The 19,103-nt window shown below is 42.2% G+C and overlaps 1 protein-coding gene across 18 annotated transcripts in view; it reads left to right on the forward strand.

Annotated features, from left to right (window-relative positions):
• sls (sallimus) overlaps window positions 1-19,103 on the forward strand; it is a 601,134-nt gene that overhangs the window by 494,279 nt on the left and 87,752 nt on the right. For 17 of the 18 annotated variants that reach the window (XM_069317072.1, XM_069317078.1, XM_069317081.1 and 14 more), the window contains 4 exons: window positions 11,906-11,986; window positions 16,398-16,555; window positions 17,001-17,130; window positions 17,682-18,668. In XM_069317072.1, coding sequence (XP_069173173.1) covers window positions 11,906-11,986; window positions 16,398-16,555; window positions 17,001-17,130; window positions 17,682-18,668 — 1,356 coding nt within the window. Of the gene's footprint in view, window positions 1-7,923; window positions 8,545-8,755; window positions 9,368-10,167; window positions 10,373-10,668; window positions 10,893-11,905; window positions 11,987-16,397; window positions 16,556-17,000; window positions 17,131-17,681; window positions 18,669-19,103 lie in introns of all 18 variants that reach the window. The other variant, XM_069317090.1, reaches the window with a different exon arrangement.

A 19,103-nucleotide genomic window follows, 5' to 3' on the forward strand; every position in this document is an offset into this window, starting at 1 on the left:
GGTTCATATGCTATTTATATGTTTATTGTAAGCCATTTTCACTCAAAATTGTATTGCCAAGACAAGGAATATTTGGACGTAAGGTGAGTGGCGAGTAGGACCTCTGGACGACCTTCCTTACTGCTGTAAGTTACCTATATGTAGGGAATAAGTCTCTCTCTCTCTCTTTCTCTCTCTCTCTCTCTCTCTCTCTCTCTCTCTCTCTCTCTCTCTCTCTCTCTCTCTCTCTCTCCCTCTCTCTCTCTCTCTCCTCCCTCCTCCCTCGCTATCCCTACCCTACTCTCCCTCCCCCCCCCCTCTCTCTCTCTCTCTCTCTCTCTCTCTCTCTCTCTCTCTCTCTCTCTCTCTCTCTCTCTCTCTCTCTCTCTCTCTCTCTCTCTCTCTCTCTCTCTCTCTCCTCCCTCCTCCCTCGCTATCCCTATCCTACTCTCCCTCCCCCCCCCCCCCTCTCTCTCTCTCTCTCTCTCTCTCTCTCTCTCTCTCTCTCTCTCTCTCTCTCTCTCTCTCTCTCTCTCTCTCTCTCTCTCTCTCTCTCTCTCTCTCCTCCCTCCTCCCTCGCTATCCCTACCCTACCCTCCCCCCCCTCTCTCTCTCTCTCTCTCTCTCTCTCTCTCTCTCTCTCTCTCTCTCTCTCTCTCTCTCTCTCTCTCTCTCTCTCTCTCTCTCTCTCTCTCTTTTGTTCATGAGCAGAGGCCTTATGACTCCTCTCATCACGCTGAGAACTTTCCCTTCCTATTTCTCATGGTAAGTCTTACCCTACTAATTTCCCTAGAACACGACCCGCCAATCGGTTACAAACCAAGTACCCAGTTATTGCTGGGTGAATAGCGGCTAATGGTTACGGATTGGCGCCCAATCAATCCTCTCTGGGTTGAAATGGTGCCGGTTGTAGTAACATTGTACATTTTGTGTGAAAACAATGAAGCCAAGATTTCGACTTTAGAAAACTAATTACCACATCGGGAACACTCAACTCTGCAGCTGGGTACCTACATACACAGTTTGATTGTTGTTTAGAAGTGCATCTAATGGTAATAGTGCATCTAGTAGTGCATCTAATAGTAGGGCATCTAGTTGTGCATCAAATAGTCACTAGCTACAGAGGCAATACTAGTGTTCACCAACCACGACTAAGAGTAGCAAAGAATAATTCGCTACTGCTCTGGAGGTCGACATCCAAGCCCTCTGCTCCTTACTCTCCAATCATGCCTTCTACAAGATCTCCGTTAGGAGTGGTAAACATAAACAAGTTTGGCGTGTATGTGATAGTGAAACCCGGGAGCGGACCACCGTAGTCTTCTACACGCTGGCTCGCTTACGGGAGCATGGGTCAGGTGGGGATTTTTTATTATCACATATAACCAGTCATCTAGTCTAAGGTGTCCCAACAAATGTCCAGGTTCCCTTATATAAAATAATAATAGTGAGAGCATCTGTTTTTCACATATACTTTACGTAGAGAGTTTCGCTAGTAGAGTGGCAACCTTCTCGACTACAAATTGAGGATTCCGAGTTCGATCCCCAGGGGAGGGGGTTGGCGGAAATGGTTAGGCGCGTTACATTTCACCCTGATTCCCCTGTTAACCTAGCCGTAAATAGGTACCTGGGAGTTAGACAACAGTTGGGGGTTGAATCCTGGGTCAGTACTTTGACCTCGATATAAGCCTAACGTATATATATATATATATATATATATATATATATATATATATATATATATATATATATATATATATATATATATATATATATATATATATATATATACAGGCTTCTTGTCCCCAACAAAAAAGAATCATACGTACTGTCGTTTTTCTTGTTATTTATATAAAAATATAGGAACAAGTAGGTCATCACGTTTAGTACGAGAAATATTTACTGGCGTTTTGCAAAGATATCGGAAACATAAGTTTCAAGTATGCAACAAAATCCACATAAAAAATGAATGAATAAAGATGAACAGGTTTCGTAAGTGAAGACATGAATGCTTTAAAGTCCTGGCCGTGGTTGGTACTGATGGAAGCTTTCTGACCTTTGATCGAAGCAGGACATGTTGCTCCGTTGAGAGCGAGCCAACACCCTCCTGACGGAGAGTTGTTGTTGTTGTTATAGATTCAGCTACTCGGAACAAGTTCCAAGCAGCACGGGCTATGGTGAGCCCGTAACTTACCTGGCACAGGAGCGGGGCAAGTAGCCACGGGCTATGGTGAGCCCGTAGTGGACTTACCTGGCACAGGAGCGGTGCGTGACAGAGATACACGGCGTTCATCCCAGCAAGTACTAGGCCAGGATAACTAAACAATCACAGACTTCTTAAACTCCGGGTGCCCCTCGTCTCACTATATACCAGCGTGAACCATGTTTGGTGCGCAGTACTGATGGAAACAACGCTTAATTCTGTGATTTACATGCCGCTTATATTTTGGTTTAAACGCCGAGTTGCTAATCTTAGCTTCTATCATCTAGATCCCTTGTAGGGATCCTGCCTTCCTATGTGTTTCCCTAAGCGTGTTTGGGAGCTCATGTTTGTGTATGTATGTGTGTAAGTGTGTTTTCGTGCACTTGTGTATACATACAGAAATACATACATACATTTAAAACTGTTTAATAAATATGATGGGTTATGGTGAAGGGCGCCACACCCTCCCTAGCACATTTTCCCGCCCACCCGCCGGAATATCTGGGCGCGCGCTCAGCCATTTCCCGCCACACCTTACACTAACAGAACACCAACCATGCGTGCAGGGCCTTGCCAACTACCCCACTCATTGTTACTGTAACCAGTGTGTGTGTGTGTGTGTGTGTATGTGTCATTATTCGTTTCCTGAGATGGCCTTGAATTTGGGAGCGGTCGTACAGTCTTACGTAAACGGTTACATTCAAATATTTGTGGAGTGGCAGAAACTGTGTGTATCTTGGATGTTTGTCTATCCTTCTTGTTCTTGAACCCAGAATAACTTAGATTATTCTTCGCATCCCATGTGTGGATGTGCATATCACACACACACACACACACACACACACACACACACACACACACACACACACACACACACACACACACACACACACACACACACACACACACACACATATCCTCAGGAAGCAGCCGTAGCAGCTGTCTAACTCCCAGGTACCTATTTACTGCTAGGTGAACAGGAGCAGCAGGGTGAAAGAAACTGCCCGTTTGTTTCCGCCTCCGCCGGGAATCGAATAGGGGCCATATGGACTACGACTCCCAAGCGCTGTTCACTCAGCCGCGTGGCCCCGACGTGTGTGTGTGTGTGTGTGTTAGATAGAGAAATGTATGTAGTAGATATGATAGAGGAAAATAGATCGGGAGTGAGTACATTAGACTGCCGACGGTTAGAAAGGCGGGGTTCCAAGAGCTAACAGCTCGATCCTGCAGGCACAGAGAGTAAATACACACACACACCCATACCAATCCCACTCTCGTGTGACCATCTAGGTGTCTATAAGTGCCTGTATATATTGCTTGTATTTAAGAATGCACACATGTGGAGCACGAGTGGGACACGAACAAGGGGACACAGGTGGAGACTGAGTACCCACATGAGCCACAGGGACGTTAGGAAGAACTTTTTCAGTGTCAGAGTAGTTAACAGGTGGAATGCATTAGGCAGTGATGTGGTGGAGGCTGACTCCATGCACAGTTTCAAATGTAGATATGATAGAGCCCAGTAGGCTCAGGAATCTGGACATCAGTTGATTGACGATTGAGAGGCGGGACCAAAGAGCCAGAGCTCAACCCCCGCAAGCACAACTAGGTGAGCACTTGTGTGTGAATGAACATAGCTGTCATCTGCCGGCTTAAGTTACTGGTGCGATACCTTGCCTAGTCGTCCCTATTTCTAGTTTTATCCTAGTCGTGTAAATAAAAGATTGAACAAATCCACAAGGGCCGTGGCGAGGATTCGAACCTGCGTCCAAGGGGGCATCCCAGACGCTGCCTTAATCGACTGAGCTACGACATATATCAAACATATACCATGTGTAGTGAAATAATAGATTATTTCACTGTTTATGTGTTGGCATGGCAACAAGTAAAACAATAACATTCGTCGGTTGTAACCCAAATAACGCGGCTCGGTCTATAATTGCAACATATTTGATCTGCCGGCGCCCCCTGGCAACGAGGAGTGTGTCACACATTGACGCTGGTGGGTGGGGGGGGGGGGGTCTGTGTCGAGGAGGGGCGTCATTGTGGTCTTGTGTGTGCACAGGTGAACATCTCAGGGTATTGATTAACACCATGACCTCAAGACCGTCGCCTAACACCGTCTTCCGCCAGCAACAGCAATAATGCTTTCGTGGCTCTGGAGTAAGTGTGCACCACCTTCTTCTCTCTTAATCCGTCACAATAATTGTGTTGTCAAATTTGTATCAGTGAAATTATATCTTGGCAGACTGATTTGGGACATTAGAGCTAGGGAATTGTGTAGATTATCACACCCCGGATGACTAATGTGAGATAGTTAGAGCCATTGAGAAAGTTGGAATCTTTTTTTAAGAACGGATTAATGAGACGATTTAGAGTTTCTAAGGTTATGCGTTTTCTCAGGGAATACATAGCAGGTACCGTCCAGTGCCCTGTAGTTTGTTTGATATATATATGTAATTAAGGAAGTGTAATATGTATGCCTTAGAAATGTTAATTGTTTAGAGGGCTCGCCCGGCCCTGCTGCTTTGATAGTTATCTATGCCTCTAATCTTTCTAACCGCCTCCCTGAATTATATCTTGTAGCGACCGAGCCTGCATCCATCTCCTCTAACCACCCACCTGCATCCATCTCCTCAAGCAACTGAACCTCGATCACTCGACATTGATTGTATTTCATTTTAGTACGATGGTTTGGTCTTATGGAAGGTTGCGAAACCAAGCGTAGGGACCTGCCCGTAACGCTCCGCGTACTAGTGGCTGTACTAGAATGTAACAACTCTTGTATATATCTTAAAAAGAAAAAAATAATCATCCCCTCAGGTGTAGACGTCCCAAGTCCAAGTTCCTTCCAGCTCCACCGAGGAGCACTTCTCTCAATCTACTAAATAAAGGATGAACAACGTACTGCCAGCTCTTTAGGTTAACTTACTAGAAACTGTAAACTGATCTAGCAAGGAGATGATTAGCATTTTATTTTAGATGAACAAAGGCATCAAATGAAAGAAATACTGTCCATTTGTTCCTGTATCGGTCTGGATATCCTGTAATATCCAAACATTACCCACCGTCAGCCTCGTGTGTAGCTAAATCTACGTAACCGGACGTCAATCAAGGTGGTAAGGTATAGGACAAAATTAAGGGTCTCATACCTTAAGTCGTGTCCTAAGACTTAAGCTGGACAACATCTCCTTAGTGCAATGAAGGAAGGAAGGCTCTATGAGGAGAAAGTGCCAAGCCGTTACGACTAAACAGCACTTGGAAGGAATCAGGATAAGGATTTGGGATGGGACGGGGGGAAGGAATGGTGCCCAACCACTTATGGACGGTCGGGGATTGAACGCCGACTTGCATAAAGCGAGACCGTCGCTCTACCGTCCAGTGACGTTCAGACCGTCGCTCTACTGTCCAGTGACGTTCAGACCGTCGCTCTACCGTCCAGTGACGTTCAGACCGTCGCTCTACCGTCTAAAACCCTTAAGTGGCTGGGTTTTAGCTGTCTAAAACAGCTTCGCTTAAATAATGGTTCGCTTAAATAATATTATGTTGCGTCGCAAGACTCTAAAGATGTATTGGTTAGTTTGACCAGGTGAGATAGACTGCAGTATGAGTTACCTTAGGTGGAAGGGAGGAGGGGGAGGATGATGGTGTTGCTGACTGAATAGTTCAAATGACTTGACCTTTGACCTTACGACAAGCCTCACTATCTACTCCCAGAATTTCGTAATTTGCGTTAAAATAAAATATATTTTGCATCTTTAATTCATTCTTTAACCCTCGAAGCTGACGCCGGCGTTAGTATAATCTTGGCTGGGAGGTGAGGCTTGGCACAGGGCCATGTATGGCGGTGCCAGGGAAGGGTGCCAGTGCCGTGTAGAGGCTCTCAAGGGCAACCGGACACTTAGTGGGGGGGGGGGGTAACCTTTTGCCTCGTATCATGAAGCAAAGGTTCCTCCTGCTGCGTATATATTGCTTCTCACACAGCAATAACGATGATGCTAAGTGGCCACAGTTAACGTCTGTGTGTAGATGTTACGAAGCCTCTCCAGTTACATGTTACACTTTGTAACACTTTGTAACACTTTATAACACTTTGTTACACTTTGTCGTGCATGGAACTTCGTGTCATACCTTCCATACCTTCCGAAGTCATACCTTCGTGTACGACACGAAGGTATGACTATACAGCTGGGTGGTTGACCGCTCATCTGTGTATCTGTATGTGTAGCTCACTGTTGCTCTGTATACATGTGTCTTGGGGTCAGAAGACTCTGTGACGATATATGTGTCTTTGGGTACCTTATTGTTGGGTTGTATACCTGACTGAGTTCCTTACTGTTGGGTTGTATACCTGACTGAGTACCTTACTGTTGGGTTGTATATCTGACTGAGTACCTTACTGTTGGGTTGTATATCTGACTGAGTACCTTACTGTTGGGTTGTATATCTGACTAAGTACCTTACTGTTGGGTTGTATATCTGACTGAGTATGTTACTGTTGGGTTGTATACCTGACTGAGTACCTAACTGTTGGGTTGTATATCTGACTGAGTACCTTACTGTTGGGTTGTATATCTAACTAAGTACCTAACTGTTGGGTTGTATATCTGACTAAGTACCTAACTGTTGGGTTGTATACCTGACTGAGTACCTAACTGTTGGGTTGTATACCTGACTGAGTACCTAACTGTTGGGTTGTATATCTGACTGAGTACCTAACTGTTGGGTTGCATATCTGACTGAGTACCTAACTGTTGGGTTGTATATCTGACTAAGTACCTAACTGTTGGGTTGTATACCTGACTGAGTACCTAACTGTTAGGTTGTATACCTGACTGAGTACCTAACTGTTGGGTTGTATATCTGAGTACCTAACTGTTGGGTTGTATATCTGACTGAGTACCTTACTGTTGGGTTGGATACGTGGGGTGGATGGGTGACTGCTGGATTGAATATCTGGATGAGTAGTTGATCGGCCAGCTTAATGGCTTCATGGGGTGTTAACTGTTAAATTGGATAGTTGAATGGGTAGATGAATCTTTAGTTAAATACCTGGATAATGGGCTCGCTGAGGGTTTGAATGCTTACTTGAATGGCTGTCCAACAAGATAGCTATGTGTGCTGGTGATTGGTTGTCCAATTGCCAACACGCACAGTCTACTCGCTCCCGTTGCCCACCATGGTGTATGGTAAACTGGCAAGTATAAGGTCTACCAAATATTTCCATTTGCGTAATTTTTCTCCAGCTATTGATTTGTACTTTAAAAGTTGTATGGTTTCATAAAATCCATCTCTTCACATTTGGGTGTTATGATATGGTAGATTGTGAGGTGGGTTATACTACATCCTCTTCTTGCACCACTACTCTTGAGCCATCACTACTTTACCCACCTACGGTAAAGTAGTTTATCCACCTGTACCACGTTAACCACTAAGCTACGTAGTAAAGGTAAGTGTCGGCACTAAGACTCATGGGACACCTCCAGCAGCAACTGGTCAGTGAGTCTCATTATTATTAATTAACAGCCAAGATGTGCACAGAATTTTTCCCTGTGCAACCTCCAAAACAATAGTCAAAAACCAGCATCTGATTCTTTTGACCAAATGCGGGCCTCCTGTAGTTAAATATGGTGGCCCCTTGTGTTCTTTTTTGTTCAAGAATTATTAAGAACAAATATTAGTTCATTTTTACCTAAGTAAGCTATAGCAAGACATTCGTGATTAACGATGCATATATTTTACAGCGCGAAAGGACAAGCCTCGTGGGGAGGCGCCCAAGATCTTGGAGCCATTAAAGCCGCTCAAGGTTAAACATGGCTCCAAGACGGTGCTGGAGACTACAGTCAAGGGGAAGCCCACTCCTAAGGTCCTGTGGTATCATCTCGACAATGAAATCGTGCAGTCTTCTGAATTTGTGCAGGAGTTCGACGCCACGACAGGACGCGCCGCCCTTATCATCAACGAGGTCTTCATTGATGACAGGGGGCTGTATCGATGTGTCGCTATTAACCAACACGGTCAAGATGAAACAGCTTCATATCTTACTGTAGAGGACATCGAGATGTTAGAAAAGAGTGAACTGCGTCAGGCACCACGGATCACAGAGCCCCTGCAGGCTCAGATAGTGACAACCCCGTCGTGCCTTGACCTGCACGCCCACTACGAGGCCTTCCCCCCACCCACTGTCAAGTGGTATCATCAGGATAGAGAGCTGAAGCCTTCGCGCGACTATGTTATCGAATATATCGAGGACGAAACGAGCCTCCATATTGAGGAGGTTGTCGATGACGACGCTGGCGAGTACGAAGTGAGAGTCTTCAATGAAGTTGGAGAAGCAAGATCAGTTGCCACAGTTATTGTGATTAGTAAGTTAATTAGCGTTGTTGACACTATTATATTATTGTTGTTGTTGTAGAAAGCTCTTGGTTTTGTTTATTGTTCAAGGCATTTCAGATATGTCTTATTGCGTTGGTTTTATATGTATTATTTTGGCTTGTTTCTTTGCACAAGCTTACCACTTTATATTTTTTAGCTTGTACAGTGAAGGCTTGTTCTCAGTAACTATATTTCCAACAGAACCTGAAGAGGTAATCGAAATGGAACCTCCCAAGTTCATCAAACCGTTGCAGCCTCAAATTGTTCCAGAAGGTGAGGTTGCAATTCTGGAAGCAGAGGTTACTGCTAAACCTCCAGCGGAGTTTACGTGGTACAGACACGGCCAGCTGATAACAGCCGATGAGGAGCTGGAGGTACAGATCACAAGTGACAACAATAAGTCATCTCTTGTTCTTGGGGAACTGTTTGAGGATGATTCTGGTGACTACACTGTTACCGCTCAAAATCCAGTCGGGCGCGCATCCTCAACCGCCACGTTACTTGTAGAGGGTGAAGACACCGAAGACGCTGAACCACCCGCCTTCAACCCTCCCCTGACCCCCATCCGTGTGATGGATGGGGAGGAAGTTCGCTTCACCTGTAAAGTAACTGGGAAACCCACACCCAAGCTGATCTGGTTCCAGAACGGGCGACCTATCGGCCATCACCGTGAAGTGCGGCTCACGCAAGCCCCCGATGGCCAAGCCGGCCTCCAGATCCTCGAAGTGTTCCCTGAAGACGCAGGAGACTACACCTGCATCGCTCGGAACCCGGCCGGAGAGGCAAGAACCACAGCAAACCTCGCTGTCGAGTGTAAGTATCACACAACGATCTCCTTCATGATGTTTCCTCAAATTTGTTTGACAATTGTTCCTGATTTGAATATTTCTGAACATTTTGGCTTTCTTATAATCTTATGAGTATAGGAAAAAACGAAGGTCTATGGGTTTTAATTCACTGAATAGCAAATGAGGCGTTGTTATGAGAAATAATATACTCAGTGTGAGAGAACCACACTAGGAGAGGAAGAAGTGCGTGAGGGACATACAGTAGGGGAGGAAGTACCCCATGAAGGGGATCACACGTTAGGGGCTGAAATAGTGTGTGAGGATAACATACTAGGAAAGGCAGTGGTGCATGAAAGCAACACACTGGAGGAGGAAGTAGGTAAATCAAACTAACTCCGCACACTAATTTATATATAAATATGATTGTAATCTCGGACATGTTGGACACATGTCCGAGACGATTGTAACATGTTGGACACATGTCCGAGACGATTGTAATGATTGTGATCCGGGACACACAAACACACACATTATAGAGCCCAGTAGGCTGAGGAATCTGTACACCAGTTGATTGACAGTTGAGAGGCGGGAGCAAAGAGCCAGAGCTCAACCCCCGCAAGCATAACTAGGTGAGTACACGCACCCAAAAATATGTATATTATTAACGCCAATACATACACACACACATATATTATAACCGATGGAATATAAGCAATAAACATATTAATGTTTAATTATCGTATACGCAGCATTGACGCATTTTATAAGTGTTATTTTGTTATTTTATTTCATTATAAAAGCTAATAATTCCTTTGATCATTTCAGCCTACGAATACCAACCGGACTCTGAGGCTGCAACAACAACTTCAGTATCAGATAAGAATGTATTTTCGGGCCCAGCATCTGAGGAAGATGAGACTCTTGAGATTGAGAAAGACACTGAGTCCGACACCTCGGAGGCTGGCTCCTCGCCTTACTTCTGCAACAAGCTGGAGCAGACGATAGAGGTTATCGAGGGGTCCTCCGTCAAGTGAGTCCTTCCGTTTCTTCGACATACTTTTGCTAGTACAGAAGTACATAAATTACTGAGGAGTACAGAATTACTCAATTGGATTTTAATGTGTTCAGTATGTTGTAGAATATTTTTGAGAGTTGTGCCTATTTATCTATGGGTCCCATCTATATGGGTCCAGGACGGGTCGAAACGTCGTCTATATGGGTCCAGGTCGGTCCCAAACGTCGTCACTTTCATTTATTTTCACATGTAACGGAGTTGTTTCTTGTTTTCAGCCAAGTTAATGTGAGTTATTATCTTTATTTCCCCAGAATGCTGGTTAAGGCTACTGGCTACCCACGACCAACCGTCTCATGGTACGCAGACGGCACCCCCTTACAGGTCACCGAGGCACTCGTCCTAGAGACCTACGAGGACGGCACGGAGGCCCTCACCCTTCCCTACGCAGTGCTGGACGACTGTGGGGAGTACACGTGTGAGGCCGTCAACAGGAACGGCGTGGACACCACAGTGACCACCCTAGTGGTTCTGCCCGGTATGGGTTTGTTCCTCGTTCACACTCACGCTTTGATAACTATAGCATATAATTGGATTTAAGTGTTCACTTTGACATGCTAACTATATGATTTCAAGTCAGGAAATTTAAAACAAAAATGTTAATGGTTTTAAAAATAATTGAATGCTGTTTCTATATATATATATATATATATATATATATATATATATATATATATATATATATATATATATATATATATATATATATATATATATATATATATATGTATAGTATGTATATTTGCCATTATTTTATTTCTTATTGTTATTTCATGTATATATTTCTTGATTTTGTTTTGTTTGTTAGGAGATTGATTTTTATGTAGTATTATGCCATATTTAGTGGATAAATTACATCAACTATACAAATCATCTTGTTTGAAAAAAAATAACAATCTTCGGATTATGTGCAACTATATTTCAAGTTTGTCTTAATTATATGTGGAAACAGCGATGCAGAATTTGCATATCTGATTCCCATTTTGTTGCAGGCATTTCTCAGGGCAGCACTGTTCTCCAATCACGCTTCTGGGAGGCTCCACATTGACCACTGTCTACCTCTCTCTTTACATTCAATACTGTGACATTCTCCACCATAACACGCACACTGCCATTAACTCCATATCATGTAATATTGTGCATCTCTGCATCATTAAGCTCTCATGAAACCATCGGCCTCTATTGCTTGTTGATTTATGTTGAGATATTTTATAATGATTCATATTTTTTATGCTTACAGGACTGGTGACATTGTTTTAATGGCTCCTAGTTGATTGTCATGTTAATAAAAGGATTTCCATAGCTCATTTATTTAATATAATACAATTATGAAATTTGCTTTCTTTCTATTATGCTTACATTCATCAATCTATTTCCATATAGAAAGCTTTTAATTTCTTGCTTTCAGTACATGAAATTGATAATACATTGGTTTAATAGTAAATTCACTTTGTTAAGAATGTGTTTATTTGCTACTGCACTTGCCCACAGAACACACAGAGGATACATCAAAGTCCTATCGCAAACCAGAATGGGTAACTCGCATGGAAGATCTGAAGCAGGCTATGTCAGGTATAGTGGAGCTCTCTCGTGCACGTAGGAGTGGATCACAGCTTCAGCACACCCAGTCCTTGGAGCCACCAGCAAAGCCTGTGTTGCCGTCCTCTCAGTGTGTGTTGTCAACCTCTCCACCTGAGCTGCAGTCTCCCTCACCCATGCCCACATCCGTATTAGCATCTCCCATTCCTGCATCCTCTACACCCGTGTCCCTCAAGTCCATGTCAGTGAAGCAAAACCTGCCACAAGGCTCCCTTCCCATAGCATCCTGTGTGTCCTCCCTCCCACCTAGAACATTTGTCAATGCTAAGTCTGCTAGTGATACACAGTGTGCTTTGAGTAGCAGTGTAACTAGTGCCTCCATCACCAGCATGTCTGTAGACAGCCTTGAGAGAGCCTCAGTATCTTGTGATCCCTCATGCATGAGCAGTCGAGACACCATCTCAGAGTGTGACGCAGAGTATGGCTCTCAGACTGACGCAGATTGCCAGAGTGATACACAGCTTAATGAATCCATGAGTGATCGCTTAGCTCACGTTGAAGTGGCAAGTTGTGTGTCTCTTGGTGATTTGTCCGTGGGTAGTGATTCCGTGTTTATTTCCGAAACCGAGACCGTGAGTGATGCAGTGAGTCAACAGCCCAGTGTTCACGCCGTCAACCCGCCTTACTTTGTGGAAAGTCAGCACACGCTCAGTACATCCAAAGATCAACTTCTTAGCCCAAATATAAAACATGTTCATTTTAAATTTGATGCTGACACTTCTAGCACATTGTCTGAAGCCGAACGTCAAACAGACTCGCCTAACTTCGCTCAATCTGTGTTATCAAATTACTTAAGCTCGCATCGCAATTCAATATCTCAGGTAATCGAGGCATTAAGCTCACTGGCACAAGCTGATATTACTACGGAAATTGAAATGACAATCGAGCAAAACAAAAAGCAAAAGATTTGCGAGCATTCTCAACAAACTGATGCTGCTAGTGTTATATCTTCACAAGTATTGGAATCTGCATCTATACCAGTTATTGAAATTACCGAACCACCAGTATATACATCTGTTCAACAGATAGAACTAAAAAAGCCCTCAATAAATGATGACAGCTCTGAAATAAAATTTTCGGTTGCAATGCAAATAAAAGAGAAGCAAAAGTTGGTCAATTTGGAAAATAGTGAAATGTCGACTCATCACAACTACGATCTCAAAATCAAAGGAAATAATGATGACCCTCAAATCTCTGACACAGATACACCTGAAAAACTAGAACAAATTGTGTTGTCAAAGCCAACAGAATGTACGGGACCAGAGGTCTCAGAGCCAGCAAAAGGCAGGCAAAACGAAAGTGAAGACGAGTTCCAATCATCTGTAGGTAAAGATCTCACCACAACTAAAACTAAAAAACAGGTAACACCCAGCGCTGTTCCTAAAGTAAAACGTAAGTCTATACTAAAGAACACAACAAGCACACACACATCTTCTGGATTCCAACCCCAGGATGTTTGCTGTCATCATAGCAATGAAGGAGTTAAAATTACTCGTCAGCTTACACCCATCTTAAGGAGAAAACCAATTTTAAAGAAAAAAGAGACTATGGTATCTTCATCCAGTAAACTTGGTGAGAGAGATCATAATTTAAGTAAAAGATCTTCATCTCAGACGGAGAAAAGGAATTCGAAAGAAGAAATTTCAAAGACATGTAAAAATAGATCCCAAAATTTGAAATCTCTGTGCAGGTCATCAGAACAATCGCAGAGACATACAGTACTGAGTTCTGAAGCCCAAGGCACCATTTCCCAAAACAAAACTACAATTTCAAAGGAAAGCGAGAGTGAAACTTCAAAATTATGTGAGAAAACAATTAATTCTGATAAATCGCCACAGCTTCCAGTAACTCAGATTTTTAGAGGATCTACTAGTTTGCCATCAACACCCATTACCCTAAGAAAAGAGCGTCCGTCACCACCAGATAAGTTGCCTTTGCTTATGATACATGGATCTTCATCAGACAGTCTAAGGGAATTAACGATTCCTAAATTGGCAAGTTCAGATGAATCTACTCCAACTTCAACTCCTAGAATAATGCGTAAATCTTCATTAAAATCAGAGGAAAATTTCTGCAAAATACCCCAAAAAGTTTCAAGAGAGCATTCATTTGACAGTCTAACAGAGTGGACAGGAAGTCCTAAAAGAAATGTATGGAGTGAGCCAAGCTCTCCAATGTCAACGCCACAACTAATAAGAAAAACCTTCAAGCAAATCCATGAGAACACAAAAATCCCAATGCCAGTGTATCAATATTCATCAACAGAGGATCTTGAAGATTCAAGCCCACAAGAATCTCCAAAGCAGTCCCGAGAGAAACGTCAGCGAAGTGTGGTTCGACCTCCTAGGGCAATGTCTGTTGACAGAGCAATGGATTTGACTGCAAAAAAGGCCAAAGATGAGAGCCCAAAGACTTCAAGAACATCATCTAGGACACAAAGTCCATTGCCGGTATCTCCAAGGATACAGAGTCCATTGCCGGTATCTCCAAGGATACAGAGTCCAATGCAAGAAAGAGCCACACCATCTGGAGGAGCTGAGAGCCCAACACTTGGTAGAGTAAAGACTCCAGTACTAGGTAAACTGTATAGTGTATCTCAAGCGCCTTTCAGAATGACAAGCACAGGATCATCTCCAAGAAAAAAAGTAAGTCCTGGAGTAAATACAAAATCATTAGCAAATCAAGACTCGACAAACAAACAGATGCACAGTCCAAAACCAGCACCAAAAAAGTCACGGAGTACATCTGTAACTCCAAAAAGACTACATAGTCCGACTTTAACCCCAAAGAGAACGTCGAGTCCTGCTCCACGAAGCTCCTCACCTAATCCTATAAATAGTTTTAGCAAAACGGGCACTCGTCCGAAAGTTCCTTCCGCAGAATTTTTCCTCGCAAATGAATATAGTGATAGAATTCCAAGCCAGAGATCAGCATCCCTCCCCAAATACGTGTCTGCTTCAGACTCTGAGGATCACTCCAGTTGTGTAGGTATTAGCAGAGCGAAGTCCTCCAAGCACTCACGAAGTGGTGGCATGAGGAGGGCTGATAGTCTTGAGGAATTTCTGCTGCTTGAGAATGAATGCATGGATTAGCCACATGTAGTGAAGGTAAGGACACGTTTATTCCTGCTTTTTTTTACTGCTTGTATTTTTGTCGTTAAAGTATATTGCATTTATTTGAAGAGCTTTCGACTTTCTATGAACATAATTGATTTTTTTTTTGATAAACAGCACTTATCACCATTATAAGCTGCACTCAAATAATGTTATTTCTTAATAAACCTTTCCAACGTAGTTATAGCAGATCGCCTTGATATTAATTTGACTGAAATACTTATTTCTTACCACTTCTTTACTCAATGTATCTTATCTGTAAGAATATGTCTTGACATTGTTTTCCCTCATTATGTTCGCACATATCAAGGTTTCTTAAAATACAGTTTTTCATTTAAAAATAGAAGACCAATAAAATCTGGGAAGCAAAGTGAAAAGTTAGAATTATCAAAATTTTGGTTGTGTTCTATTATCACCTATTTATAAGATATGTCAAAATATATGATTAAACAGTTTCTTTTCCTTGAACTTAATTATATCAGACGGAACTTCTACTGTCATTCCATGTATAAGTAATCTTGGCGTATTATGAAAAAGTGGCTGACACTGACATATGTTAATCTTGAAAAAATTAAACAAAATTTGGAAAATGTCGTGTAACTGTAATAGCAATGGAAAACTTGCAATAATCTGTCCCAATATATTTACCCTAGAAAATAATTCGTCCATGCAATAGGTTCTTCTGTATTTGGGTCACTGTGCCTCAGTAAAAGGTCACTGCACCTCAGTGAAAGGTCACTGTACCTCAGTGAAAGGTCACTGTACCTCAGTGAAATGTCACTGTACCTCAGTGAAAGGTCACTGTACCTCAGTGAAAGGTCACTGCAACCTAAGTAAAAGACACGAAGGTTGCATTCACGCCAACCCAGCATTCTCCCACATGTTGGGAGTACATATAGGAATGATCCTATGCATGTGGGTACACGCACGAGCACAAGACCCTTTATGGAACTTGTGGGTAAAAACTTGCTGCAACTTTAATGAATAAAACTCTTTTCGGACATTTGGCTGGTCCTCGAGTCCTGGTAATATTTAATCTGTGGGACGCAGAGAAGCACCTCATGCCTTCAACAGACCACAAGTATGTGGAAAAAAAATAATATACCCATAATTTATATGACCTAAACATTTAAAAAAGCAAGTATTTTGCCCTCAGACCATTTGTTAATATAGGCCTACACCGACTTAACTATATATGTTGACATGTCTGAAATAAAGGTACATACAAATGTAGTGACAGTAATATTAATTTGCCTGTTTACTACCTGCAGGCGAACCTACTAAACCCAAATTCACACAAGAAATTGTCAACTCACGAGTACGGGAAATGGAAACCATTACCTTCACAGCAACGTTTATTGGTAACCCAAAGCCTGAGATAACCTGGTACCACAATAACAAGATTATACGCCAACATGCATCATATCAGGTAACAAATATTTTTTTTGGGGGAGGGCTGAATTTGTAAAATATAAATAAAAAAAGTCCTTGTTTTAGTCCCAAAATGTTTATTTTTTTAGTTTTGTTTTTTGTTTGAAACATTTGCTTCATTTTATGTAGATTTTCAGCATCTATAGAATTATTTAAAAATAATTATTGAAACATATGGGTGAAACTAGTAAACTACATTAATTTAACCCTATTCCACTCTGAATCAGAGCAATAGATGTTGTTCTTATACAGTATATATGGCCTAAAAGATACAGCTTTAATCTTACATAATTTTAATGAAACCATCCACTTTAGTCGTGTGTAGAGAGGAAACGTTTTTTTCATTACAGCACAGTTTACTAGCTAGAAAAAATGAATTTGTCATATCCAATGAATCTTATAAAATGGGAATACTAGTCTCTAACGATTTTTTGTGTTTCCAGATGAGAGTTCGTAACGACAAGGCTATTCTGACCATTGTCCAAGCCAGACCTGAAGTTAAGGGAGAGTACTCCTGTCGGGCTGCGAATCCTGTGGGTGAAGACTTCACCCGGGCCAAGCTGGAAGTCATTGGTGAGTAAAGGCGTTACTCTCGAATGCATAATACTGTGTGTGGGGAAGGGAGGAAGAGGGTAGTCTACTAACACCCTGCTCAAGACAGCCATTGATAAGCACTATGTTCATATCAATTAATTATGAGTAGTTTTATAGGCAGATAGTGTTATGGTGAAGTGGGAGACAGATAGTGTTATGGTGAGTGGGAGGCAGATAGTGTTATGGTGAGTGGTAGACAGATAGTGTTATGGTGAGTAGGAGACAGTGTTATGGTGAGTGGGAGGCAGATAATGTTATGGTGAGTGGGAGACAGTGATATTATGAGTAGGAGTCAGATAGTGTTATGGTGAGTGGGAGGCAGATAGTGTTATGGTGAGTGGGAGGCAGATAGTAGTGGAAAATGTGCAGTAAAGAAAACAGTAATTTAAGATAGAATTATTTTTTATCAGTACATGATTTTAATAATTTTGAAATTGTAATTATGTAAATAATAGAATACACATGCAGCCTACGATGCATTATAAATCATTGAACATAGTGAAAACTACATATTTTCCCATTTTCCTCAGAACTCACCTATGAAGAAAAGATGAAAGTAGAAGATGAAAGATACGCAGCCGTTCAGATTCAACACGCAGCAGAGCACATGAAGGAAAAAGAAAGGGAGCGCGCGCAGAAGCAGAGACAAGTACACCAGGAAGCGATGGAGAGACTTAAACAGAGCAAAGTGGATCGTACAGCACAACGAGAAAAAGAACTAGAAGAGGCTAAACAGAATGTTTGGAGGCCAAAGATCGAGGAAAAGAAAGTCAAGGTCTTCAAGACCCCCAAAGACCGCCGGGTTGCTGAAGTGTACACGAACTGGAAGACTCCCATTGCTCTTGAAGAACATTATCCAGAAATTCAACCAAGTGAATTTGCACCGAACCAGATTCCTGGTGTCAAGTGTTTCGTGAAGGTTTCAGAAACATCTGTCAAGGGTGAAGAAGTTGTTCGAGAAGTTGCTCCTCAGTTCTTTGAGGACGAGCAAGTTATCAATGAGTTGGCCAAAGTACATACAATGTTGAAGAATAATGTTAGGGTTAATGAAATTTGGTCAATGTTCCGAGCTGGTGAGTTTAAGGCTCTTCAGCAACCAAGCATCCAGACTGCTCTTGTTAAGATTTGTGAGCATATTGGTCACCAAAGGAATGTGTCTATTGTACTTGCCCAAGAAACTCAAGAACAGGCTGCGAAGCACCCAGTTGGTCTCAAGGCCTTCTTGCGTATGGTCAAACATGCCAAGAATATCAAACCTGAGACTCTCTTCAATGATGTTATTCCAAGGGAAATGGGCAAGTTCTCTTCAACCACTCAGGAGTTGACCAAGGTTTCTCAGATGATAAACCAAGGAATCGAGACAGAGGAGATTATCGCATACTGCGAAGCGGGCAAGCTGCCTGCGTTGAAGAAGCCGGAGACCCAGCAACCTCTTATCAACATCGTGGAGAAGCATGGACACTCCGTCATGGTTGCACAGGTGTTGGTAGAGGAGGCTTACCGTGATGCAAAGGAAGGTAAGAAATGGATACATCTTTGTGGCTCTTGGAGTATAAGAAGTTCGTGCTTTTAGTACAGTATAGAGATTGTTTACAGTCACTAGCATTGTTGTACATCATTATGCAGCAGTAAATATAAGAGATTAGACCTTATCTTTCTTACATTTACTGTGACTCATGGAGTCATGAACATATTATTACTGAAGCCTAATATTAGAACACAACAGTATTTTATTGATAAATGTGCTTGCTTTAAAAATAATAAAAAAGAAACGGACAAAATTCGCACTTGTCAAAATGGCACCCAATATATTTTATGGACCGTCCATCATTTTTTTGTTAAATATTTAGTTTTAAAATATTGATGTGAAGTTATGTATTTAAAATACATAACTTCACATCACTTTTGAGATTTCCAGTACACATCAAATTTTGTGTTCGTTAAGGATTGAC

Source organism: Procambarus clarkii, chromosome 86 (assembly GCF_040958095.1).
Source record: "Procambarus clarkii isolate CNS0578487 chromosome 86, FALCON_Pclarkii_2.0, whole genome shotgun sequence".
Lineage (NCBI taxonomy): Eukaryota > Metazoa > Arthropoda > Malacostraca > Decapoda > Cambaridae > Procambarus > Procambarus clarkii.